At 40.9% G+C, this 26,404-nt stretch overlaps 2 protein-coding genes across 6 annotated transcripts in view; both read left to right on the forward strand.

Moving 5' to 3' along the window:
* tead1b (TEA domain family member 1b) overlaps positions 1–14,132 on the forward strand; it is a 45,517-nt gene extending 31,385 nt beyond the window's left edge. For 2 of the 5 annotated variants that reach the window (XM_085760819.1, XM_085760827.1), the window contains 9 exons: positions 1,210–1,272; positions 4,475–4,606; positions 4,893–4,939; positions 5,050–5,111; positions 6,307–6,431; positions 9,959–10,132; positions 11,602–11,742; positions 11,879–12,031; positions 14,002–14,132. In XM_085760819.1, coding sequence (XP_085616945.1) covers positions 1,210–1,272; positions 4,475–4,606; positions 4,893–4,939; positions 5,050–5,111; positions 6,307–6,431; positions 9,959–10,132; positions 11,602–11,742; positions 11,879–12,031; positions 14,002–14,115 — 1,011 coding nt within the window. In that variant the 3' untranslated portion in view covers positions 14,116–14,132. Of the gene's footprint in view, positions 1–1,056; positions 1,273–4,474; positions 4,607–4,892; positions 4,940–5,049; positions 5,112–6,306; positions 6,432–9,958; positions 10,133–11,601; positions 11,743–11,878; positions 12,032–14,001 lie in introns of all 5 variants that reach the window. The other 3 variants (XM_085760792.1, XM_085760800.1, XM_085760809.1) reach the window with 2 other exon arrangements.
* Positions 14,133–20,737: 6,605 nt separating this feature from the next.
* On the forward strand, positions 20,738–22,336 carry rassf10b (Ras association domain family member 10b). The gene has a single exon (XM_085773091.1). The coding sequence runs from the start codon at positions 20,887–20,889 to the stop codon at positions 22,222–22,224; it is 1,338 nt and encodes a 445-aa protein (XP_085629217.1). The 5' UTR covers positions 20,738–20,886; the 3' UTR covers positions 22,225–22,336.
* The last annotated feature ends 4,068 nt before the right edge of the window (positions 22,337–26,404 follow it).

Consider the following 26,404-nt stretch of genomic DNA (forward strand, 5'->3'; position numbering starts at 1 on the left):
TGTCTTGGGCTTTAGGAAATTATGGTTGACATTTTTTTTTTGGTATTTTCTTACGTTTTCCAGGCTAAACGTTCAATCGAAAACATAATTGTGCATTTATTCTAAAATGAAAATCATTGATAGCGACTGCTCCCATTTTAATTATCAGTTAATTTGCAGATCATTACCTTAATTGTTTTATCCATAACATACAAGAAAACAGCAAAAAAAAATGGCAAGTATTATTTCCCAGAGCCCAGGGTGATGATGTCCTGTTTTTTGTGTTTTTTTTCTCTCAAACCACCACTCCAGCTCAAAGATGCTGAATTTAAAATAATGCAACACAATAGGAAGTCCTCACATTGGAGAAGCAGGAAACCAAAGATTATTCAGCATCTTTAGTTGGACAAATGGTGGAAATGAATGATCATATATATGATTGCTGCTTCATTTTCTGTTGAACAATATATCAACCAATTGTTTCAGCTTTATTTTATTCTGTGTATCAACCTGGATAGAAAGAAAATATGCTCAGGTTGAGTGATGGGGTGTGCTTTTCTGTTAAATCACTCCATTCCTGTTAGAAAACTCACCTTAGGTGTGATTTTGAACAGTGCCAGAGGAGACTGTAAATCCAACCATCGCCGAGGCACATATAACTTCTCTTTCAAACTGCCTCTTGCACTGGTTGTAATATTAGATAATATTGAACTGTGTGAACATCGGAGGTGAAACTTGGCTGGTGAAATGCCTCGCCCGGCTCCCGTAAGAATACTAGACTAGCCAATTCTCATGCAGCACACAGCAGATCACATCTGTGTGCTCTTAATGTGTGCTAAAGGGGCCTGCATCCTCCTTAATCAGTTCACTTAAGTAACGACAACACAGGAAAACGCTTTATTGGCTGTTAGCTTGTTGTGTGGTTTGGAACATGCTTCTGATACTATGCACCTTATCTCTCCATCAAGTGTTATTTAAACAAAGAAAGAAATGTGTAATATACCTTGTACTTTTTTCTTTTCTTTTGCTTTTTCTTGTTGTTTTATTTTCCCCTTTTTCTCTTTTTTTTTAATGGAGGTGTCTAGTCACATACAGGTCTTAGCAAGAAAGAAAGTTCGAGAAATCCAAGCAGCCATTAAGGTACGTCTGGCTTTGCCCAGTTGTAGGGGGCTTTTCATTGCCATGGTTACAGGCTCTTCCTTTGTTTTCCTCCCCTCCCCTACCCCGCAGGTGTCTAGTCACATTCAGGTTCTTGCCAGAAGGAAATCTCGTGAGTTTCATTCCAAGCTAAAGGTATGCGCTTTTCTGCTTTTGGGCTTGTTGGTTGCTGTGCGTCTTAACTTCCTGTTTCCTGTGGTGACAGAGTGAATGCCTGGTGCTCTGATTTCTCCCTAACCGCTGACTGTAGCTACTGTAGTCTGTTCAGATTCTCTAACCCACCTGCACCTTCTCACTCCTTCTCTCTCGCCCATGCTCCAGACGTGCTGTCGCTGTCCTGTCCTCTTGTTTCATCTAAAATCACTTCCCTTTACGGGTCTTTGCTTTGAGAGTGCCATTTTTGTCATTTAAAGGCGTTTTGCCTTATGCCTCCATTAATAAAAATAATAAAAATTGATTAATAACAATAAGCACTCCAAAGCAAATGCTCCTGGTAGTTTATATGTTTAGTTTTTGATTGCACAAGAGCCTGACCAATATTGGATTTTTGAAACCTTTACTGATACTGCGTTTAAAAATCTGATAAATATACAAGATTCACTGAAACACAGCACTTAAAAGACGTCAATAAGCATTGTGACCGATATACAGTATGTATTCTGTAAGACATCATACAGTTCAGCCATACCAGTGATTGTTTAAGGCTGCATTTAAACACAACAGTGCTTTTGCGCTAATAGCTCACATCACCGTGCTGAAGTGTTTGGAAAGGTCCGACCTGATGGTGGTGCTAGAAGAAAAGTCAGGGATCACTAGGATTTGATGTAAGGAATGTTTTTTTTTAACCAAATTTCATGGCGATCCATTCAAAATCTGTTGAAACATTTGTTTGGACCAAAATGCTATATGGAGTGGGACAAACAAATATATATAAGAAAGTGATAACCTTAAAAATACTTTTCGCATCTACAGTATATCCTGCAGTTTCTTGTTTCTTATTGTCTGGCGTTTACACCAGCACAGGTCATGCTGAGCTACCCATCACACATTTATCGGCTCGGTTCATTCATTGGTCAGGCTCTAAGTCTTACTCTCTGTGTTTGTCAACATTTAGTAAAACCACAGTTAAATGTGCAATTGTCGGGAAGCATGCTGGCATTGGCTGTCGGTGAGTGGCTGAGAGCTGAAGGTCAAAGGAAAGAGTCTGCTTACATCTCTTACTGAGCAGAGTTCATAAAAAAAAATGGGGCAAAAAAAGAGGGTCTGTGTTTAGAAAAATAAAGAATGAAGAGGTGATTACACCTCTAGCTCCTTTGACTACGTAACCCAACTTTCCTCGGCTGTCAAAGGCTCAGTTGTGCACATTCAGAGTGGAGAATGGCCGTGGAGCTGGCTGTTTCTGAAATGCCCTCTCTGCTTTCTTGTTCTCCCTTCTAGCTGTTGATAACTCCAGTCTCTCACAATGCCATGGCTGTCAGTCGCTCCCCCCTCCTCCCTCCCAGTCCAGATGTCGTCATTTTAGGGCTCCTGTCAGTTATTTCGGTAGTAGTCAAATCACTGGGGAAGCTTTTTCAGAATGGCATATTCAAGTGGGAGAAGCATTGTGGGAAAAATGTGTGATATTTACCTGTAATTATAAGGAAATTAAGGAAGTAATGTGCATTAAAGGATCACATATAGGATCCACCTATGGACCATTTTCCTCTTTACTTGGGGAACCTACCATACATTTTGACTTTCACACTTTGCTCCACTCTTGTATTCAACACGAATTAATGACCCCTCATTAATCTGTGTGTGAGTGTGTGTGAATAAATGTGTGCGTGTGTGTGTGTGAGTGAGACAGACAGAGTCAGACAGGCAGCTAGCCACATGAATGCCTGGTCTTTCAGGGGCACAGGCGGCAGTCTGAAGAAAAACAGACAGCTTTTGTATGAATCCCTGTCTTTTCTCATTTAAAGCAAATTAGAGTTCAGTGGCAAAGAGAAGTACAAGTGTGCCCTTCATTTTAGGGGGCATCAATGGAAACCTGCTGTTTCTGGTCTTGTCTATGGCGTTTTAGTGAAATTACAGTCATTATGTTACTGTTCTGTTGTTTTGTCTCGAGTGAAGACTGCTGATCAGATTGTGAAAATTATAGAGAGCAAGACATTCGCCACAGAGACCAAAGATAATTTGTAAATACAAATTTTATAATCCTTTGTTATGACGTATTCATTACACATCTGTGTTTGTTGTACTTTGTGAAGAACGCAAGACACTGGTCAAATCAAAGTAGACCTTTTTTTGTTTTGTTTTTTCAACTGATGATTGCAGCTGTAACATTTTCACATTTTCATGCATAGCTTAGACTTTTATCTGTTTGAAAATGTTCAGTTTCTATAATTTACAAATGTACAATAAAACCCTGTTTGTTTGCATCTAGGTTACAAGCATGGTAAGTATTCATTTTATGTTGCTGATGCTGTTTGTGCTTTAATTAGGGCCTGCCTCGTCCTTCAGCTGCTAGATTTGCATTTGTGCTCCTGCCATAGTGCCACAATAGCTGCTGCCCAGTGTTTCCCCCAGTTTATTGGTGTCTCTGTTTGTCATCATATTGCTGCACACTTAGCTATCATACTGTAGCTTGACTCAGCTCCACCAGCATCTGTTGCCAGCATGCTTACCCTTAGCTTCTGCCTTGTGTGTCTGCATGAGGTTTGCTAGCACGTCTGGTGTGTGTGTGTATGTGTGTGTGTGTGTGCAGGGTCAGTATAACCCACAGTAACCTTGTTAGCACCCTTTAACAAAGGACTATGTTCAAAACAACACACAATGTGTAGAGCTCTTATGCAGGCCTTTTTGCAATTCATGCAGATTCATCCTGATAATTTAAAAATCTCTTTTAAATGAAAGGAACTAACTGGAGCTTTGAAAGCTCCTCAAACAGTTGTTGTTTGTGTCCTTCAGTTCAGAAAAACATCTTTGCGATGTTTAGATGTGTTTTGACATGAAGACAAATGCAGCCTTGATAGAAGTATTGCTGAATGAGTTTTTATAAAAAGTATTTTAGCAGTAGATTAGTCAATAAGCAAACTCATTTAAGTGCATACCGCTGCTAACCATTGTATAGTAGAATTCAAAGGCGATTGTCTGGCACATTCCTTTTTTTAAAAAAGCCTACACTTAAATAGCAATACTGATGCATCTTCTTTTTACCTGCTTGCTGTTTTCTGTTGTGAGAGAGGTCAGCGGTGCTTTCAGTCTGTTGTTTAGAGTCTGGTTGTTGCTACCTCTGCAACATACTCCACCTCCCTTTTCCGTGTGAGTGCTAAGCCTTTTGTGACTGCTGTTTAAGGACCAAGCCGTGAAGGACAAAGCCCTCCAGAGCATGGCCTCCATGTCCTCGGCTCAGATCGTCTCTGCCACGGCTATTCACAACAAGCTGGGCCTGCCAGGCATCCCGCGCCCAGCCTTCCCTGGAGCAGGGGTAAGAGCCTCATCGGCAGCACTTTTTGATCCATCCAGTCCAGCTTCACCCAGGGCAGCCATGGGGCCAAACACACCGACACCCGGGCCAAATCACATTACACACCACAGCTTATCTGCCCCTATCAGATAAGCACATGATCAAAAGGAGTGGTAGTCAAGATAACTACATCCACTGAACATGGAGCTAAAAGCCATTTTGATCTTGTCGCTCACAGCTGCTCACAATTGGATGTTGTTTGTCCTTTGTTGTTCTTTGTTGTCTATTTATACATCTAATTCTCTAGTTATGGCAGGGTATGATATCAGCTGGTCAGCCAGGATCCTCACAAGAGTAAGTATCAGAAAAGAAAAACCTGAACTCTCTTAAAGCAATGAGCTCGACATGCGTTGTTCTGGTGATTTTTCCTTCTCTCTTAATGGGTCTGTCTTTCTCTGCTCCAGCATTAAGCCTTTCACCCAGCAAGCCTATCCCACCCAGCCAGCAGTCACAACAGCCATTTCAAGTAAGAACACATTTGATTAAAAATCAGCATCACACCTTTTACAGATGTCTTTTTCTAAATTCGACAATTTTTTAAAAGGCAGCTTGTCATTCCTGTCAAGCTGTCTTTGTGCGAAAAGCTGCACAACATAATAAATGTGCTAACTGTAGTACAGTCTGTCAAACTCACTCCCTCTCCACTCCGTCTTTCCCCTGCTTCGTTTCAAACATTTCTGAGGCTCCTAGCTTCTTGCTGTAAAACAAATACGCTGACAGACAGAGGTCTGCTTAGAGATAGCAGTGACAATAAAGGTGGGTTTGATACTTTGGACCTACATACTGTACCTTTCCCCCCCCAGAGCACCTTATCTACTGTGTTCGTCTAGGAGGAATGAAGTAGATGTTTTACATAATGAATTTAGTGATCTAGTGTAGTTTGATAGTAATTACTGTAATTTAGTGATCTAGTGTAGTTTGATAGAATACCAAAATCAACTCATTTTTTTATCAGCTAGAATCTGAAACTTTCAGATTTATCAGCAGCCAAGGTTTATTTTCTAACTGTGTTTTAAGTGCTTAAATGTCCCTCAAACATTATCAGAGGGGAGAAATAACTGCAACTGCAAAAATTCCTGTCATGCAACATATTAAGCCTGATTCAAGTTTGTTTTTTATGTCTGTCTCTTAAAATGTTCTTATTAAAACTGGATGAAAAAAGAAAACAGGCACAAAAACCTTGAAAAAATGCACAGACCACTGATCCATCAAAACATTTCTTTAAACTGGGATTATGCATAGATGTCTATAATAGTTATTTTGTCCTAATGCCAGTGTGTTTGTTTTTTCTTGTCCAGAACTGGCCACAAACAGTACAAGTAATGATCTGGACAAATACCAATACCAATGAATCCCACCAATTAAGTTGCCCACAAGTTTATAGTAGCTCTATGCAGATTTTCCTATTTGTGCCATTGCCATGACCTAAAATAACTGCAGTAATTTGCCCATTAATAATTCATTTAGGTTCTACAGTTTGCTGTGCATATTTCTTTTAACTAATGAGCACTATTGCCAATAACATAAGGACAACATAAACAAACGTGACCACCCAACAGATTTCAAAAAGAACACACTCAGACAACATCTACTAACTATGACATAATGAACATAATCATGTGGTGGAATAGAGGATGACTCTTATTCTGGTTTCCCTTCAGGTTACGAGCCCACAGCAGCTCCAGCGCCCACAGCGCCAGCATGGCAGGGCCGCTCCATTGGTACATCTAAACTGCGACTGGTGGAGTTCTCTGCCTTCCTAGAGCAACAGAGGGACCCAGACTCAGTGAGTGGGGCACGACGATACTAAAGCATGAAATATCACATATCTCACGGTGTTAATTCCCACTTCTTATCATCCTTTCCTCTATGAATACACTGGGACATTTTCCCAGGCACACAGTCAGCTGAGAGGAGGCCAAAACAAGCTGAGAAGAGAGAAGTCTGGCCTGTAGGGATGCACGGCAGGAAAACCTGCAGAAATAATGAACGGCTGTATATTAATCAGTTCCCTAAAAGGCATGCCAAAACTATATTTAAACTGCAGACTTCAGCTCAGCAGGACAATCCAGTTAACAAATCAGCATCAGCAGCTCACGTTTCTGCAATTTCTTTATTGTTATTGCTCAGAGAACAATAGACCTGAGTTGCACCCTAGACAGTTCATTCACTTATGACAAGCAGCCACCAAAAAATACAAGAATTGAAAAAGCAAAATATATAAATAAATTGTATATATTTGAAGAAATAGAGATGGAAAATGGATGCAGTAAGAAAAACAGCTGTGGCATTGCATTTATCAACACATAAAACAGTCTCTGTGAGGGTTTGGCACTGTTTGGTCCTTGTGTAGCTGTGGGGTAGAAGCCAGAGTGTCCGAGCCGAGGTGTGACAGGTTTTTTTTTTGTATGTTGGCTGCTCCACTGAGGCAGAAAGAGCTGAATAAGTCCTCTAAAGAGGAAAGTGAATGGCCGATGATCTTCTGGGCCGTATTGACGACCCTCTGGAGGGCTTTACTGTCCACTGCTGAGCGGCTGGCATCAGCACGCCCCTTGATAGAGCAGCAGCAGCAGCAGTAGGACAAGTGCAGATGAAGAGCTGCTGCCGTGCTTTTGTGGCGTTGGTGGTCCAAGTGCGATGTTGGGTGAGGTGTCGTTACCTAGGAACCTGAAAACAGAGACCCTTTCCTTTCCACATAGTAGAGCTCAGGACGAGATCATTCTCTCTACAGTTTCTTGTCCAACTACAGTCGCGTCTGTTCGCAAACTTGAAGGTGGTGTTGCCGGTGGGACGAGTGGGGGGGGGGGGCACAGTAATGAGTGTAGAGAAGGGGAGTCAACACACAACCCTGTGGGGCGCTGGCATTAGGAGAGGTGGGGTTTTAGTCTAACTAGACACTCTGGGGGCAATTAGAGATAAAGTCCTTGATCCAGTGACAGTCTATGAAAAGCATCCTCACGTGGTGTTCAGGGGGATTCAGTGCAGTGTGGAGAGAAGTGGTAACGTAAAACCCTCTGTTGATTGATTTACTCTTTGGTCAACTGGTGGGGGTTGAAGGTTGAAGGTGTCATACAGGAGCAGCAACTGGAAACACTACACTATACGACCAGTCTCGCAGGTCACTGAGGCCTCTCGTGGTGGTCTTCTTCACCAGAGGAATGATTGTGGCAGACGTCTGGCAAAGAGGGATAATTATTTTTTGTCCAGGACAGGTTGAAGATCTTTGTGACATCCTTGCTTGCAGGTTTCCTTGGCTACATCCCTCTGAGGACCGACCACACCTTGTGCTCCTGAGCAGTTAGGATGTGGAGGTGTGATGTCTGTCTCCGCTGCTTTCACCTCATAGTGAGGAATGAAGCCATGAGGTTAAAGTTACCATGCCAGAATCATTGTTGACAGTTTTGCAGGTGCTGGACTTTGTAGTTTCTAACGTGCTGGATGACCCACTGCACCTCGTCAGTCTTTCTGTTGTAGGCCACATAAGCCCATCTGTGACATCTGGTTTGTACACACCAGGATGTGTTTTACATGCTGGGCTTAAAGGGATAGTTCAACAAATTGGCCCAATGCCATAATCCCTATAGTTTTAGGAGTAGGGAGTAGGTTTGTTACCTTTAATTGTCGGTGCAAGCTATGTTTAGAACGGCGGAGCAGAGCCGCGAGCTGCTCAGAGCTACGCTACGCTCCCTCATCAAACTCATCAAATACACAATCCAACAACTCCAAAACGCTCTGGTGGACAAGTTGTGACCTGCACATTCACCACACTATGAGATAATAACAGAACGTTACCAGACCCAGACCACACCTGAGTTGTTTTAGAGGTAAATTCAGAGACTGCTTACTGAAAAACTGCCCCCGACAGGAACGCGCATCAGCTGTTTTGCATGAATTTACCTCTAAAACAACTCTCGTAACGTTGCGTTATTATCTCATAGCGTTGTGAATGCGCAGGTCACAACTTGTCCACCAGAACGTTTTGGAGTTGTTGGATTGCGTATTTGATGAGTTTGATGAGGGAAACCAAGAAATCCCATGATCCTCCATAGCGTAGCTCTGAGCAGCTTGCGGCTCTGCTCCGCTATTCTAAAAACAGCTTGCACCGACAATTAACGGTAATGAACCTACTGCTATGACTAGGGATTATGGCAATGGGCCAGTTTGCCATAATGTTGAACTATCCCTTTAACAGAAATGATAGGTGATATGCCTGGGTTGAGTTTGGTAGCGTTTACGACCATAATGCTTATTAATGTTTAAATAAACTTTCCCATCCGGTCCCAGTGGGAACACATTTGATGTGAGAACTGCCTTTACTGCATGGGTAAAATCACAGCCTATGATATTATTTGCTTTAGCAATTCTTTTAATGTTTGTCCACATTTCATTTTTCCTGTGCCCTTTTTCTTTTTGTATTGATATCACATGACAACAGCCATTAATCTTACATGCAGCTTTGCCCTAAAGGCTACATGCTAGAGAGGCTGCTCTGTGGGCTTTTAGACTGAAGTGCAGCAGCGCCACATGAAAGAGTTTCATAGGGTCACGACGAAGCCAACAACCCTCTGAAAAATCAAATGTTGTTCTCAGATGTTACGCTTCTCTTTCTGCTTTTGGCGATGCATCAAATCCAAATATTGTCAGTTGAAAAGTTTAAAGGAATAGAGCAAGTCTCTGTATTATTTCATCCCATGTTGTCAATTTAGGCTGATTGTAGTTGCCTTTGATGCAGAAATATTGCTTTTCATTTGAGTGCAGACTGAATTATATTCATCTACTATTAGCTTTTCAGAAAATGAATTGGTTTTACCTAATTTAATGCTTGAGATGGATCTATCTATAACAGAACTTGCAGTTTCTCAACTTTCTTTGTTACAATAATGTCACATCTTAAGCTCAGAGAATTTGGTTGAAGCAGTCACATATTTCCTGATTTGGTTTAATCCAAAAAAAGATTGAGATTTTGATTTGAGTTTTTGGCTTTAGTGGAGCAGAATGGCTTTGCCTAATTTGAACAGCATAAAATAAAAATATGACTAAAACCTTGCAGCCAAATAAAAAGCAATGATGTGTAGGCTTATTTCTCATCACAAGACTGCATTGTCTAATTCTGGCTACCTCTTGCTTATTATTTTTTGGTTATTTGTCAAAATTGGTTTATTTTACTTCAGCAAATCTTTGTGGATATTGATTTGGAATTTTCTAAATCACAATAATGCAACCTGAATGAGATGATCATTCCCTTTTTAAGATCTATATTTTAAAATATGTTTCTAATACTAAATGTATTTTCTTTTTACTTTTTTTTTTCAGTACAACAAACACCTATTTGTACATATCGGGCAGACAAATCATTCCTACAGTGACGCCCTGCTGGAGTCGGTGGACATTCGTCAGATTTATGATAAATTTCCAGAGAAGAAAGGAGGGCTGAAGGAGCTGTATGGAAAAGGTCCCCAGAATTCATTCTTCCTTATAAAGTTCTGGGTGAGTGTTATTTTCCAGCCACACTGATTATTAATCAACAAGTATAATACAAAATGTGTTGCAGCTTGATGATGTTTTACAAATATACACACTGGTCTTTAGGCTGATTGGTAAGGTTTTACACATAGAGAAATGTTTGATGACAGAATCTGGTTTGCTAACAGCCTGTTCAGGTTCGTCTTTAACGACCCGGTGTAATCAAACTACACAGAGAAGACTGCTCTCTTAATGTTTGCAGAATGCACTGTGCTATATTTGGACTTGCATAGCAGGAGAGCTTTTGATCAAAGCACTCACTAATTCAATGTAATATCTCCAAACAATGGAGTGACCCAGTTGCACTCCTAATGGCTGTTTAAACATTGCATGTATTTCCTCCTTGATGCAAAATGCTAACTAGCGGCAGCCAACAAAGTAGGGTCCGTATGCACTTGGACCAAGTCCCCTCAAATTCCTTTTGAAGTGACCGACCAATCTAAATTTCAAATGAAAGACAGAATCTGCACAATAATGAATGTATAACTGCTTTGCTTAATGAAGGAGGAGAATGTTGTAGGAGGATGTCTCCTCTTTTTGTATCCATAATGAACAGGATGTTCAGGGCATAGAAAGGCTGCCCTCCGGGAGCAGACCCGTTCAACCTTATAAATCAGTCTTTTAATGTAACTTCATTTAATCCTCTTTAGAATCTTCCTTCCAATATGGACACATTAACATGCTTATTCAGATGTGGTCGGAGATATTCTAATTTGACACGCAGATCTCCACAGCTCTGTGATCACAAATTCAAATTAATTTCACACATTTTCAGGAACAGGTTTAAAAACAAATTCTGACTCTAAGAGTTCACCAGGGTCTCTGTTCAATACAACTGTATGTGCTTTAATTATGTGTTTCTCCACTAATTCACTGTTGCCCATAAAGTTGGAATAAATTAATTTTCAGACACATTCCTCTTTTTATTCCTATTTACACACATAAGTAATCACCTTTGACCAGGTAAGATATACACTTTATCTATCAAGAATAAATTACATCACAATAATTTCATGAGAAGAGGTAAAGAAAATATTTTATTTCAACTTTATGGGCAACAGTGTACTAACAAGATACAGGGCTTTTGCTTTGAGACTTGACAGTAGGACGGGCAGTTACACTTAAAGCTGCTATGATTTATACTTGAAAATAAGAATTTTGTTCTTAATTTGCTTGCCTGGGTAAATAAAGGTTAAATAAAAAATAAAAAATGTATATATTTATATCTATCAATGCATCAAATCATAGTGATGAACCTACAGAAAAGTATCTTGCAGCTGCGACTTTACTGCTGTCTCAATGCTTTCAAAGCTTTGTGTTCTGCAGCAGCTGGTTAAAGTGAGAAATTACTTTTGCCAGGTTTTATATGCGTTGTTTTTTCTGTTAAAGTGGATCCTAAATGCAAATGTTCTTTTTTTTCCTCTGCTCTCCAGGCGGACTTGAACTGTAACATTCAAGATGATACTGGATCTTTCTATGGAGTCACTAGTCAGTATGAGAGCTCGGAGAACATGACCATTACATGTTCAACAAAAGTCTGCTCTTTTGGCAAACAGGTGGTCGAGAAAGTTGAGGTACGGACTCAAATCTTTCCTCTTGTAATTTAGACCCGAGCCTGTATGAGAAAATGCACTGCATATTTTTATTTTTACGTTTCTGTTGTATATTTCTTTTTACCTTCTTAAAATTTTTCTTTCTCCTCTTCCTCAGACTGAATATGCACGCTTTGAGAATGGACGGTTCGTCTACCGAATAAGCCGGTCTCCCATGTGTGAATACATGATCAACTTCATCCATAAGCTAAAACATCTACCAGAGAAATATATGATGAACAGTGTGCTGGAGAACTTCACTATCTTATTGGTAATCACCTCTCTGACCCGAGTGGGTGAGGTTCCTCTCCAGGATCCTCATTCTTCTTCTTCCTCTTTGTCGTCGTCTTCTTTCTCCTCCTCCTCTCGTTGCTGTCAGGCTGTGTTGGTGGCTCCAGCTGGCTTTATAAAAAAAAAAAAGAAAACTAGGGGGGGGGGGGTTAGTTTGGCTGAGCCTTGAGATGAGTTCCTCTTGCTGGTCTCGCATTCCTCTCATTCCACAAGGGATGAAACGCCATGTGAGGAGCCTCATTATCTGCAGGGGAAAAGGGAGGATAAGAGGGGGCAGGAGAAACCCCTGTTATTAGCCATCACATGGGGTCTTAAAATGTCATTCACCACCACTGATAAAGCTAAAAGTGAATAAAAGGACAGGGATAGATCCGTATGTGTGGGCGTGTACTCAGGATGGCAGCCAGCGCCCCGCTTCCCAAAAGCAAGTAAAGGATCAAATTTAGAAATTATCATATATTATCACGTGTCGAGATCATCTAAAGAAAGGAAGGAAACCTGCAGGAAGAATAAAAAGTGACATTTTATTGATTCTTAAGATCTACACAAATCCAACTACAGAAGATCTTCGTTAAGTGACTCTTAATATAAAATGAGAGTGACGTTTATATGTGCATAAATAAACAAAAACTACAAAACAATAAATGTCTCCTCCCTCTACTCCATAAAAATCTGAATGTCTTTTGGCTTAAACACTGTCCTGACGTTTTTTCTAATTCCATCGATTAAATACAGATCTGTTGATATTCACATCAGATGAGGCGGATGTTTATCTTTGCATGAGTCTAAAACCTTCATGAATCATGCAGAGAACGAAAACCTAACAAGCTCTGAACATGCATCTCATGTGCCCACTCCTACTTATTTGTTGGCATGTTGAATGAATAACAATAATACATTTGTAAGCACCTTTACAAATGCTAAAAGACACTTGTACACTTAAGAATTATAAAATAGATCTGAATCAGAATACAATAAATAAAACTCTTAAACAATACATTAAAGGCTGATTTAGACAGGTGAGTTTTGAGCTTGGTTTTGCATGTTGGCAGGTGTGTGCCGATACATTAAGGGTTTGGGGAGTGAGTTCCAGAGGGAGGGGGCAGCGATGGAGAAGGCTCTGTCCACCCGGGTTCGATACTTGGTCAGTGCAGGTAGTGAGAGGAGATTTCCTGCGGATGAGGGGGTGATGGTGTAGTAGGAGGATACATTCATAATAAATACATTTTGAGAAACTTTTAACCTCTGAAAATCAATCAGTATTGGGGATTAGTGTCTATGAGACAAATATAGAAATGATCCGTACACATTTGAGCATTAGAGGCATATTCTAACCTCCCTATTTATGATCTTTCAATTTATCTTTTTGTAAAGCGCTGTGTAAAGTTGTTACACAGTTTGGTTAGATCAATCAATCAATCAATCAATCAATTTATTATTTAAACTGCAAAATCACCATGGTACATGGTCTCAATACACTTTACAGTAAAAACAAGTACAGTAATAACAAACAAATAATAAAAAACAATAGAAAAACACCAGAGGAAAAAGATAAAACAGTTAAGAGTTCGTTTACAATAATAACAGACAATAAAACAATAGTAAAACACCAGAGGAAAATAATAAAATTAGTTAGTTTAAACCAAAGTAATGGGTAAAAATATTAGTTTTAGTTTAGATATTGGCTTTCTTGATGATGCTTTGCCTGCGACATTAATAGGAACACTGTAAATAGCCACAGCTGACTCAGAGGAACCCCACTGATAACAACAACAATGTGTAAAATTGTTCCTCTTTTGTTATTGACAGATGTGACAGATGTGTAGCAGGTGCTGGGGCGGGCAGAGGTGTTGTTATGTAAACTGGTGATTAACAGCGTTCACCTCGGTCCACGCTGCCTCTCTCTCTCCCATCAGACTCTGACTTTTTCTGTCTCTTCTGTTTTTGCAGGTGGTGACGAATAGAGACACACAGGAGACGCTGCTATGTATGGCGTGCGTGTTTGAGGTTTCAAACAGTGAGCACGGCGCCCAGCATCATATCTACAGACTGGTAAAGGAATGAGAGGCTCTGCGCTTCCCCTCATACTATACCACCCCACAACCCCCCCTCCTCTTTTCATAGACTTACCAACCTCAAAACAAGTGGCAGTGCCTCTACAGTACCTGAAAAGTCACACCTACAATGCTTTTTGGTCATGGTATCGGGTGAAGTCGGTTGTTTTAAATTTGTTTTGATATAAGTGTTTGTTCTTTGACTGCAGCTGTGAATTGCGGTACAGTTGTTATATGTTTAAAATACGGGAATTCACGTTTAAAATATGTTGAGTTGGTCTCTGTTGGGTATAAATGTGGCCATTCTTAAAGAGTTTACTAGATTAATTTGGTAAATGGAAATACGTGTGTCGTCTTCTTCTGCTTTGTTACGTAGATTAAGGTTTTAAAAAAAACAAAAAAAACTGATGCTGGCCTTTTCTACCAGCAGCCTGATGTGGTCTTTGTAATATGTTTGAGTGTGTTTTTGTATGTCTGTAGTTCATAATTTATGAGCATACATACTGTAGATATACGGACATGCACCCACAGTCAATAGATTTTTCCAAAGAAACAATACTAACACAACACTACATGTACAGTAGGAGAAAGCAAGTGGTTGTGAACATTGCAGAATTACTGTTATTTAAAAGAAAAATCATGTTTCAGACGTATATGAATCCCCATCGAAGCACTCCAAGTCTTAGACACTAAGAGCAGAAATGAATGCACTGTGAAAATACTACAAATGTTTTGCCTGCGTCTGCTCCATTAACGTAGACAAGTCTTACCACCTGCTAAGCATTTCTGTGCTGCGAGCGAGTCTTTCCTCTGTGACAACTGATAAGAGAATTTTTAGGTTTTAGACAGGTGAAAGTACTGCTAAAATTACTCTAACCGGACTCTCATCCTGTCCAAAAGCACTTTGTTCCCCTTCCTGGACTTGCCTTAGTAAAGCATTTTTTTATTTTATTTTATTTTTTCTGTGGGTTTAGGACAGGTTAAATAATCATAACACTACAAATCACTTGTAGACAGCAGCTTTTGTTCTGTGTGCTGTGGCTTTGCCCCCCCCTTTGAAAGACTCTCAATATGTTTCCCCTCCGGGATCACGGTGTAATAACTCCCAGCCAGAGAGTTGCTGCCTTCACGTTCACACTTATGTTTACATGTTTCTGTGGCCTACGCCGATCCCCGAGCCTTAAACATGTTATAGCTGTGTGTGAACTCCAAAAGATGCCACTAAAACTGTGATCTCTACATGGGAATACTCTTCATACGTTTGCATTGTGGAAGAAATTCACAATACAATCTGCCAAAGTGTAAGTGTACAGTGCCTTAGAATATATTCTAATATTACCCTTTGTTTTGTTTTTTAAGTCTAAAATCAGTTCAGCGGACGAGACAAAAATGTCTCTGTGGTTCATCACTTGGTACATCTCCACATCCGAGAAATTGTTTCTCATAATTGGTACAGTCCTAAAAATACAGTTTTTGTTGTTGGTTTTTCAGAGGCAGTGTACTTATGTTAAATTACATTTTGCAAATTTAAGGTCAAAAACTATCATAATACAGGTTATATTTTTCTCTCTAAGTATTAATATGTTCCTAAAATATCAGCCTTTGTCTGAGAGTGTACTACAAACACAGACCGACTGCCTTTCCTGTCGTAAGAAAGACCAAAAATACAGAGATACAGTCAATCTTTTGTCATGTCCTGCACGGTAGCAAGGAAGTGCCTTTGGTTTTAAAAATGTTCCAGCTTCGAAAAAAGATCAACCACAAACTAAAATTTAAATGTTGCTAGACCAAAAATGAGACATGAGTGAAACCAATCACCACATTGCCTTTTTTCAAAGGATAATAACGACAGCAGGGGGAAAAAGCTGGCTACTGGTAAAATAAATAAATGGTATAATCATTTTTATTACATTGTAAATTGATTTCACAAATGATGTATTTGAAGAAAAACCTATTTCTTTGCTTGAGGTCAAAGACTGAGAAAAAAAAAACCCTGCTGATAACGTACAGCCGCTGACTCCAAAAACACTGCAGCTGTCTGCTTAGTGCACACTTGCAGGTTCAAGTGTTTTGTTTTGTTTTTGTTTTTCTTTAAAAGGAGTTTTTTTGTGTGTGGAAATACTACAGTTTCCTCTATCTCGCGACCACATTTGAAAACCGCAGAAAACATCAGGCTCTCTCAATGTTACCTTTTGACGATGCAGACACAGCTGTGATGTCGACGAGGCAGGGACCAACACGAGCTTTTAGCCTTTATTATCTCTCACGCTGAAAAGTAAACGGTAGAAAACACATCTAGAGTCAAATTTGAAGCTGTTTAAACTAAATCTGAAATAGTTCAAGATGCTGTTTTGGAAACTAATTTTTCACAACTGCCAGTGCGGGCGAGACCGCAGAGGTTAATCTACTTTTCACTGTAAGGATCATAGATACTCAGACATTTACTGTTTCTTAAAAAAAAGAAGTTACAATCATCTTAAAAGTATTTTTAATCAAAGAAGCTCTAAATAATTGCAGACAATGTCTCGGTGGATGCAGATAAAGTTCAATCATTCAGTATTTTTGCCACAGTCCTGTGGACACTGTGGAGTTTTAATAGGCTTTTTTCTTATGTTTACCCTGTGTATCTGTTCACATTTATTGATTACTTAGTGAGATGTTCCTGTTTTCTTATTGTATTGTATACAGTTGTACTTGGTTTTGTGATGACATTGTCTGTATATTGCAAGCCCAATAAGATGGTAATGATGTTACTGCTGCACTGCTGGTACATTTTAACATGTCGTTTCAACACTCAAAAAAAAAAAAAAAAATCAGCAGGGGTGATGCCTTCACTGGCACGAATGTCTGGTGGACCATTTAATGAGAAAATGGACACATAAAAAATCAGCTAAATCAAGGAATCATGCTACAAACATATCAGCAGTTTAGCTCTTGTTATTTGTAATTCTGTCTAAGAGTAGGTACTGGTACCTTTTTTTTTGTTTGTTTATTTTATGACCATTTTCAGATGGTGGCTTTAAAATGATTCTTCACATAGCTCGCATATAGTTGTCATACACACATTTGGGTTTTGTGTGCAGACTTTCTCCCTTTTTTTTGTAAAAAGGTGCTTTGTACAAATTTATCTTAGCTTTTTCTTGGTACAGATGTGTGATATCTTTCCATATCCATGACGGTAAAGTGTTGGAGCAAAAGGAGAGAAAAAGAAGCTCTGCTATGTTTCTGTGTGTTCTGCATTATGGTCGTGTCTTTGCTCCGTAACATTATGATGCCTTCTTGATAATAGTAGTTATTTTGTAGCTTTCTAGATACTTTGTATGTATGCAATATTGAAGTTAAATAAATCTGAAAAATATTGCCTCCTTCCTGTTGTCACTGGAGTGAAACATTTGACATGATTACATAAAATAAAATTAAAGCAGATATCAGTGGAATGTTTTTGTTAATATAAGGCCTAAATAGTCCTATTTTCCGTCAGCAATCACTTACATGAAGTATTTCAGCCTAAACACGAGTCTCTCCGTCACTCTGCTCTGCTGTAACCCGAGGAGAAAATTTTCCTTGTGGGATACAAGTGTTATCCAATGAGGGGAGAGAACGGCATGAAGGGCTGTGTGTGCAGCCAAGGGATGCGCGTGAATGTGGTGACGTAGCACGAGGACCAATTGATGCCTGACAAGGGCGGGGGCTGCTAACTCATGGTGCGTTCAAGGGAACTCGTACTTTGTGTTTTTCCTTCCTGTGAAGTCATACCAGTTCGATCTGGTACGAGTTCACGGGTCGGAAGTTACGAGTGGCCGTTATAGGGAACTTTCACAGACAACAGGACGGTAAAAACACGAGCTACGGGTTACCTGGAACGCTACCAAGTCGTAGTTGTGACTTGAAGCTGTAACTTACGGTTTCAAAAGCCTGCCTTGAACACAGCATTAGCCGAAACGGCCGTGCCCCTGATATCTGCTTTAAAAAACAGCAGTAATTTCAGACACAGCTTTTGGCTGCAGAGCCCTCAGGTCAACAGTAGATGGAGCCTGTCACTCGCTTTATAGCCTATTTAACTGTCCGTGTCCAAGCGTCAGTGTATAGATGTGGACAAGCGACAGAAACCACAACTAAAGGGAGGCATTGACAAATTAAAAGCGAATACATCCTACAGCTAAATATGGCGTGGAGCGTAAAGCCACCAGGAGAGAAGCATCACGACGCTCGTGGCCCCTCCCTCTGTGCGTGATGCTCGTAAAATAAATGGTCATCACGGTGCTGACCCTTCCCCAGGTCGCTGCAGTAGTAGTAGGATGGAGTTGTGGTTGGTTGTGCACACACACGATAGTGTAGATGTAACTAGCTGGTTCACTGACAGGACGCCGTGTGCGCTGCGGTCCGGTCAGTACAACCAACAGAACTGGTCGGAAGAAGAGCGACTATGGCTTTGCCATAAGCGACGGAGGACAGCGACAAACACGGGAGGAGTTTTCTAAACTTCTACCGGGACATGTCACCATGAGGCGGGGAGCTCCTGCTGTGTGTTTGGTTTAGAGTCGCTGCCACCGACGAGGAGGAAGCGTCTTTCTTTCACAGCGGTTCGCGTTGGCGCCGCTGATACTGATAACAGGAAGTAACGAGGAGGCTGAGGAAGGAAATGAAGGAGCTCTGTTTTCTCCTTGACCAGTAGCTAGTAGTCTCGGGTCTCACTCTGTTTACCTTCCGTATGCCGCGGAAAACCGTCGTGTCGCGGCTCAATCTACTGGAAGTGATGAGTCCAGAGCGAAGCGGTGCCGCTGCTGCGTTCAAGCCGCGCCCGCAGCCTACTGAGCAGCTACTACTGTAACAATACACTGTGTCTGAGTTATTGCATCTTTCACACACAGATCATAAATCAGTGCAACTTGCTCAGTTACGTTCTATTGTTGTATCTTTAACACTTAATGCGCCTTTAGTTACAATAATGTGGCAATATCATGACTCATAATATCGTTCATAATGTAGTTACACAGGTAATCTGTAGGCTAACTGATAAATGATAACATATTTAAAAATGTGTTTGTTTGTTTTTTTACATTATAGGAAGTAATTTATGGTTTTCATGTTATTCATTCCATTTTTTCTAATCAGAAAGTTGCTCCTGATGAAGTGGAAACTCTTAGTCTTGTAGCCACATATAACAATTGAGAGAAAACTATTTGCTGCTACAAATGAGGTATTATATTAAGAACTGAAGTTGTTCAGCTCTAAATAATGATAATTGTGATCATGCACTGGAAAAAAACAAATGACACATAAACATTGGCCTGATTTCCTGCTGTGTTCAAACACTATAACTCCCCCCAAAAACTCCCTAAATTAAAACACCTGTTCCAGTTTAGAGAGGAGTGTAGAGGTGATTGTGGACCAAATTATTAGAGTTGCAGCTCAGAACTGGAAGATTTAGTCCCGTCGACCATTTGCAGCCTAAAGATTTGTTATCTCTTCTGAACAGATTATATTTTCAGCCATGTTTGTCTTGTAATGTGGGATTTCAGTTTCAGTGCACAATCCAAAAAGTCATTAGGCTTTGTAGTGCATTGTGCCACCATGTGGACATTTATGGCACACTGCACTTTTGCTGATGTGTGAGAGTGCAATAGCTCCCAAATTAGAAAGATTTTGACAATGTTCATCAGTCTGGCTCTCTTAAAAAGTAGATATTTGTCATAGTGAATGGCCGTGATTTTAATTGAAATTACAAATTTGCAGGGCTGTGCAGGAAAAAAAAACTGCATGCCATATTTAACCAAAAGTGTCTTTGTCTGACAACTCTACAAAATTTCATTCATACTCAGCTGTTCTCCTTTACTTCTCTGCTCGTGTTGTGCAATGTTTTTCCTCATAATAAACCTTTAAACCCACTGCAAGTCTGAAAACTTCATCCACTTTCAGAACAAAACTTTCAGCTCTCTCTCTCGCATCAAACTGAGTCTGAATATTCACCACAGGTGCAGTTCATCAGATAGAGTCACCGCTGTGCTGCTTCACATTTTTAATTCACCCAGTTTGATTCTGCAAAATATTCAAGAGTTCAGTTGCTGGCTGCTGATCAACTCTCACTGCACATGAATTGACAAATCAAGGATCAAGTACAATACTGAGAGAAAGAGGACAACAAACAGCTGTGACCAGCTCCACATTCATCAGAAGAAAAATCTCAAGTATATAAAATCCACTGGGTCCTGGTTCATCACCTGTGCTCAGTACACTGGAAGAATCTGAGAAAATAAAATCGATTAGGCTAAGTTTTGTAAAGATATTCTCCCCCTGAGACAGAAGAGAAAACTAAAGCTACAGGTTTGGTTTCTCTTGATGTTAATGTATTTCTGTTCTTGCAGTCGATAGATCAATAATGTAGCTTTGAAAACAATTATAAGTAGCAGTAATGTTAGAGTAGAATGAATCAGGAATATTCATGACGCATTTACATCATAAACCTACAACTGTTGAGCGTTTTAATCCTGTGCGTCTGCAGCTGAAATCATCGCAGCCTGTGGCTCAGCAGCTCAACATAGAGCCGTATATCTCAGTAGTAGCAGTCATGTGACCTCAGCAGAGTTTCCTTGACTTGGCATCAGCAAAGTGCACGAGAGGACACATGGAGCTCCAGACCTCTCACATGAGTCTGGGACGCAGCGCGCATGCACAGTGAGGAAATGAGCACGGACACCGCTGCGCTTTTCAACACACATCCGTTTTAAGGATGACTTTTTTTCTCAGTTTATTTTGGAGAGATACAGTTTAACACGAAGCCATGATGGAGTCGGAGGAGAGTAAGATATCAGTGTGGGTCTGCCGGGAGGAGAAGCTCGTCCACGGGTTGTCAAAGCGCACGACCTGCGCCGATGTGGTCCAAGTGCTGCTGGAGGACCAGAACTCGCAGCACGGTCTCTCCGCAGCGCAGTCCTACTGCATCGTGGAGAAATGGAGAGGTTTCGAGAGGATACTGCCGAACAAAACCAGGATTTTACGGCTGTGGGCTGCGTGGGGAGACGAGAAGAGGAACGTGAAGTTTGTGCTGGTGAAGAGCGAAGCGTCTCTGGCGAACCACGGCGCCCGGAGCGCAGAGGCGCGCGTGGTGCTCAGCAAACAGAGCCCCTGTGTCGCCAAGGGCACCGCGCGGGCCGTCATGGGGGGCATCTCACCTGAGAAACAGCGACGGATCGTGAGGAAAGCTTTCCGAAAACTGGAGAAGATCAATAAAAAGAGGGCGCGTGCAGCCAACAGAGACGCGTCCTCTGCGGAGAAGATGGAAACTTTGGTTCATCTTGTAGTTTCTCAGGATCACACGATCCGCCAGCAGATCCAGAGGATTACGGAGCTGGACGCGGAGATCGACGGCTGCGAGGCAAAGGTGCATTTTGACAGAATCAAAAGACACGGGATTAATTATGTTCAGGACACGTATTTGGTGGACGCTGCTGCAGCCTCCGGTCCAGAGGAGGAGAAACTGTGTTCACCCGAGACACTCGCCAAGTTTGAGGAGTTTGTCCGGCGGTGTGAGGAGGTGGTTCGACTGCAGGAGGATCTGTGGGAGCAGGATGCTCTCATCGAGATCCTCACGGTGCAGATCCAGGAGGAGCTGAACCACCGCTGGATGCGGCGGAGGAGAGAGGAGCTGCAGAGCAAAGACTCAAACCCCGGCGAGGACGCACCGTGCGTCCCCGGCACCGAGGCAGACACAACGTCAGAAAACGAGCTGTTTTTGGAGGAGGAGAGGATCAAAACGCAGCTAGATGCGAGTTTATACATCGGTCTGCGCCTAAACACGGATTTAGAAGCTATTAGGAGCGATTTAGAGCTGAGCCAGGAGATTTGCAGGGTGAGGGAGAAGGAGATGAGGGATTTATTGGAGAAAGTGAACAGTTTGGACATAGAGGAAGAGACAGCCAGCGAGGAGACATGTAGCCACGGGACGGATGACAAGACGGGGATGATGAGCAGTTTGGAGGGGAAAAGTGAGTGGGTGGAGCAGGCCAGAGGTCTGTCCAAGGCGCACAGCGTCAACAACGACGACGACTCAGACACTGGTTTAAGTTCTCTGCACAGCCAGGACTCAGACAGCCACACTGTGTGGGAGTCCCTGGTTTAGACTCAAACATGGAAACCTTCATAGTCTCAGGGATCACATTTACTCTCAAGTAATCTCACTTTATGTTTTTTGATATGTATATTTTGTATGGCATCATCATAATCCCCATATATCCCTATATTTTTATAACTTCCCTCTTAAACCAGCTTAAAAACAATTTTTACTGACAGCTGTTGATTTGACACAAATAAAACTACTGGTTTTGAGTTCATGTGTCTCTCTGCTCTTTGAATGTCTCACACAGGACTGAACATAAGATCAAAGAAGCCTATGAAATGTGCCAAAAAAAAGTAGATAATTCACACACACATACACACACACCTCAGAGAAGCAGCCTGACGCAGCCAAAACAATGTTTTTGTGGTTACTCTGCAGACGGTTGCTCTCTCAGTTTTCACTGTGACCCAGACACCGAGCGATGATGGAAACCTCTTCACTGTGAATCAGGAAGTCATAATAATATCTGAAGTCAAAACAGAGATGTGCGACTCACTCAGCAGAGATGACCTCAGATGATAAGTGACATCTCACTCACTGACATGAGCAGTTGTAGCTTTTCCCTACAGGAGTCAGACTTTTCAGACGCCAGCAGTAGCACACACGGCCTCCAACGTTTATCTGGGGGGAAAAAGGCTTCAGTGAAATCAGGTCACAGGTCAGATTGTGCTGCTGGAGTGGAAACAAATCTTCAAATCCACTAAAACACAGTAACAACAAGTGTAAACATGATTTTTTTTATAGCATCTTTGCTACTGGAACGCTTTATGGAAAACCTATAAATACATTACTCATAGTAATTTTACAGTAACAATAAAGTTTGACCTAGTAAGGTCAAGAGGATGAATTTCCTCTTTCCTTCTTCTCCTTCTTCACTCCCTCTGACGTCCAGTAAGCGCCTACAATATCTAATTTGTTTTTGTTTTTTGACGTTCTTACATTGTGCATCACATGTTAGAGTGAAACAAACTGTTCATATCATTCCCATAATATTAATCTATATTGACAGCAAAGAAGAGAAAGCATCAAGACACATTACCTCTACTCCTCCTCCTCCTCCTCCTCCACAGCTGAACCTCCTGACCTGATCTGCTTCCTCCATGTCTGCCTGGTAGATAAAGATGAATCCAATGAGTTGCATGCAGTGTGGTATAGGCAGATGTAGAAAGAAAACAGCAAGGACAGTCTCAGGTAAAACTTTTAAACAATAGATCCATGTTAATGGATTCAAATTCTCCCTTTCCACTCTGACAACATGCATTATTTATATTTGTAAAGTATATAAGTATGCAGAAATGTCTCCCAACATTAGCTCTAAATATCTATAAATTAGTCAAGGGCCTTTACGTACTGTGATTCCAGATTTGAAATCATGAAACTTGCTTTTCATTTATTACTGTAAGTGACTGATCTGCACACAGATTACCTCAAGCATCACCCTCGACCCTTTACATGTGCTCTGTGTAGTAAAGTGCAGCAGGTGACGTCCTCTACGTCACCTGCAACACACCCATGAAAGAAAACATGATGCCGTGTTCCTGCTGCTGACGTGAGTTGAGTTTATTTACTGTAAGAAAAAAATTCCAGATTCAGCACCAGAAAAAAAGACAGGGTATTGAATTTCCTCCCCTGATAAATCCACCCATGTGCTGCTTTATAAACTGAATACACACAATGATACATAAGACAACACACAAGTGTATATTACCACCCGCCATCAGAGTCGTACTCCTCCTTAAGACGTATCAAATGATTCAAAACCTCAGGAAGAATAAAAGATGAGCAAAGTGTTTTCTCAGCGTATAGTGACTGCAAAGAAAATGTTACACAACTGTCATGTGTTTGTGATATTAGTGGATCATTAAGTTTACAGTCTGTTACATGCAAAATGTGTTTTTAATATCACAATCACATTTTGCTCGCTAAGTCTGTTTGTTAATCTGTAAGAGACATTTTGTTAGTGACTTTTATTTATTATTAGAAAACATCCAATAACAAATAAAAACGTGCAGTAATTTCCACTGCTTCATTTTAAAGGACACACACACAGCTGAGAATTAAACTTTGGCCTGGTTTGTCTTGTTTGAAGATGTTCAACGTCCTTCAAATTTGTTCATATGAGAAAAGAAAAGTCATACTACAAAGCAGCATAGATTAAGTGCAGATTATGAGACAAAACACACCTCAGGCACAACAGTTGTTGAAAATGTTTAAGCATGAATCTTAGATGCAACTCACACAGAGAGAGACATCAACTACACAATCAGTTTGCTTCTTTCTGAATAGGTCTGGTTATTAAAGTCTGTCACTGTGGGTGAAAGGATGTTTTCTGATCTGAATATCAGGTAAACACCGTCATCATCCAAGAAGACTGGAGAGTGTGGTGAAGGGAGAGATGAGAGAGCTCCTTGTATTTTATTAAGCTAAAAGGTATTGAAATGCCATGATAACAGTCCAGATGGGGAACATTTGGCAAAGGAACTGGAGCCTTGTTTGGATTTTTTTTTTTTTTGTGATTAAAAACAGAACAGCTTTATTGTGCAGTGCAGCAGAGAACTGCAGCAAGAGCTTGCTCCAGGCTGTTCCTGTTAACTAATGTGTCTACAGCTGCTGATGTTCAGAGGCAGTGATCTGTCTGTGTGCACTAAGTTGTTTTTGTCTTGCTTTGCAGCTGAGATCTTGGCGAGACGTTTCTTTAAAGGACAAAACTGAAAATGATGTGCAGACATCTCTCACGGGGGAAGAGGTCTAACATCCACATGTCACTCATAGTTCAGAAACCTTGCAGCTGGTTAAAAGGCCCAGACGATGGTGCGTGTTACAGCTGCAAATACTTACATTTTCACAAAAACAAAAACAAAATCATTATCAACTTAACACTGTTTCTCAGAGTCTAAGACAACATCTTCAAACTGCTTAGTTTGTCTTGCCAACACTGATGCACTGCAGAGACAAGCAGCAAGACAATGCACTGACTTATCAAAATAGTTGATTTGCACAGGGCATTTCCATGGCCACCGACACAATCTAGACAAAAACACATGTCAGTTCTCTGTAATGATGGATGGGACAGTAAAACCTAATGCAAATTGTGGGTACAGGTGACAGCTACAGTCTTCAGGACTGACCACGAAGAAAATGAGATGAGATGAAATGATTTGATCTCTAAAACAAAAGCAACATCCAGTGTAGGAAAAAAAAAATTACCATTCATGTCATTCATTAAATGGCAATTGTATCACTCGAAAAAGCAAAAGGAGCCTTTTAGAGAGCTGACAGATTGGGCTTTGATTATAATCACCATACTTGAACAACTAAAACACAGAGGAGCATGAAATTGATCCACTCTGCTGTGGAGCGACAAACGAGAGGTTTCTCCACAAAACTCATTGACAAACACATTCAGTCACGACCACCCACAACTTTAACCAGTCGAACGTAAACCTGCTGTAAAAAAAACTCTGAAACTCTTTGAAGGACCAAGGAGGATCATCACTGGTCCATTAATCACGGTCCCCCACTGAACTCAAACTGGCCCTCACAACAATAGAAGCACAAAAACACAAACGCACATATACATATATATACACCACCAGACAGTGTCTTTGTCCTTTGAATTCAGGGCAGGATCATTGTCAAACAAGAGGAAGTACTGTGTTACATGTTCACTCAATGGCAGCCACACAGCTCTCTTTTCACCGGTCACTTTGTTGCACTGAGGGACATAAATTAAACTGACCTGAGAGAAGTAAAAAAAAAAAAAAAGTCATCTCACATGTGATAAGCGACACTGCAATACTCCATACTACTGTAGTTTTCTCGGGGCAGCACATTCCTTGACTTTTGTTTCAGAGGAAGCTTTCCCACATCTCTGAATGTGGTTCCTTTAAATGTCAAGTTTTGATTATGTGGAGTGTCACCGTCTCAACTCTGGAGCCACTTGAGTGAACTTTCAGGAATCTGAAGTGTCCTTGTCTGAAGCTTTTCATCAAGCTGGCCTGATTAAAGGGACAAGAGGTTTTAGAGGGTTTTTTTTTTTTTTTTTTTCTCCTGGGTATGCGGTCAGGACTTCCCCCAAAGACGGACAGCCCTTTGTCACAAAAGTATATTAAAAATACTTTTTATTACAACTTCCTGACATGTACAGAAACCTGTACAGCTCACATCCCTATGTGCACCCTAC

This window comes from Trachurus japonicus, chromosome 3 (assembly GCF_045865225.1).
Source record: "Trachurus japonicus isolate A0001 chromosome 3, Traja_1.0".
NCBI lineage: Eukaryota > Metazoa > Chordata > Actinopteri > Carangiformes > Carangidae > Trachurus > Trachurus japonicus.

Coding starts and splice junctions, on each gene's coding strand:
- rassf10b (XM_085773091.1), top strand. CDS start 20,887: ATGATGGAGTCGGAGGAGAGTAAGATATCAGTGTGGGTCTGCCGGGAG.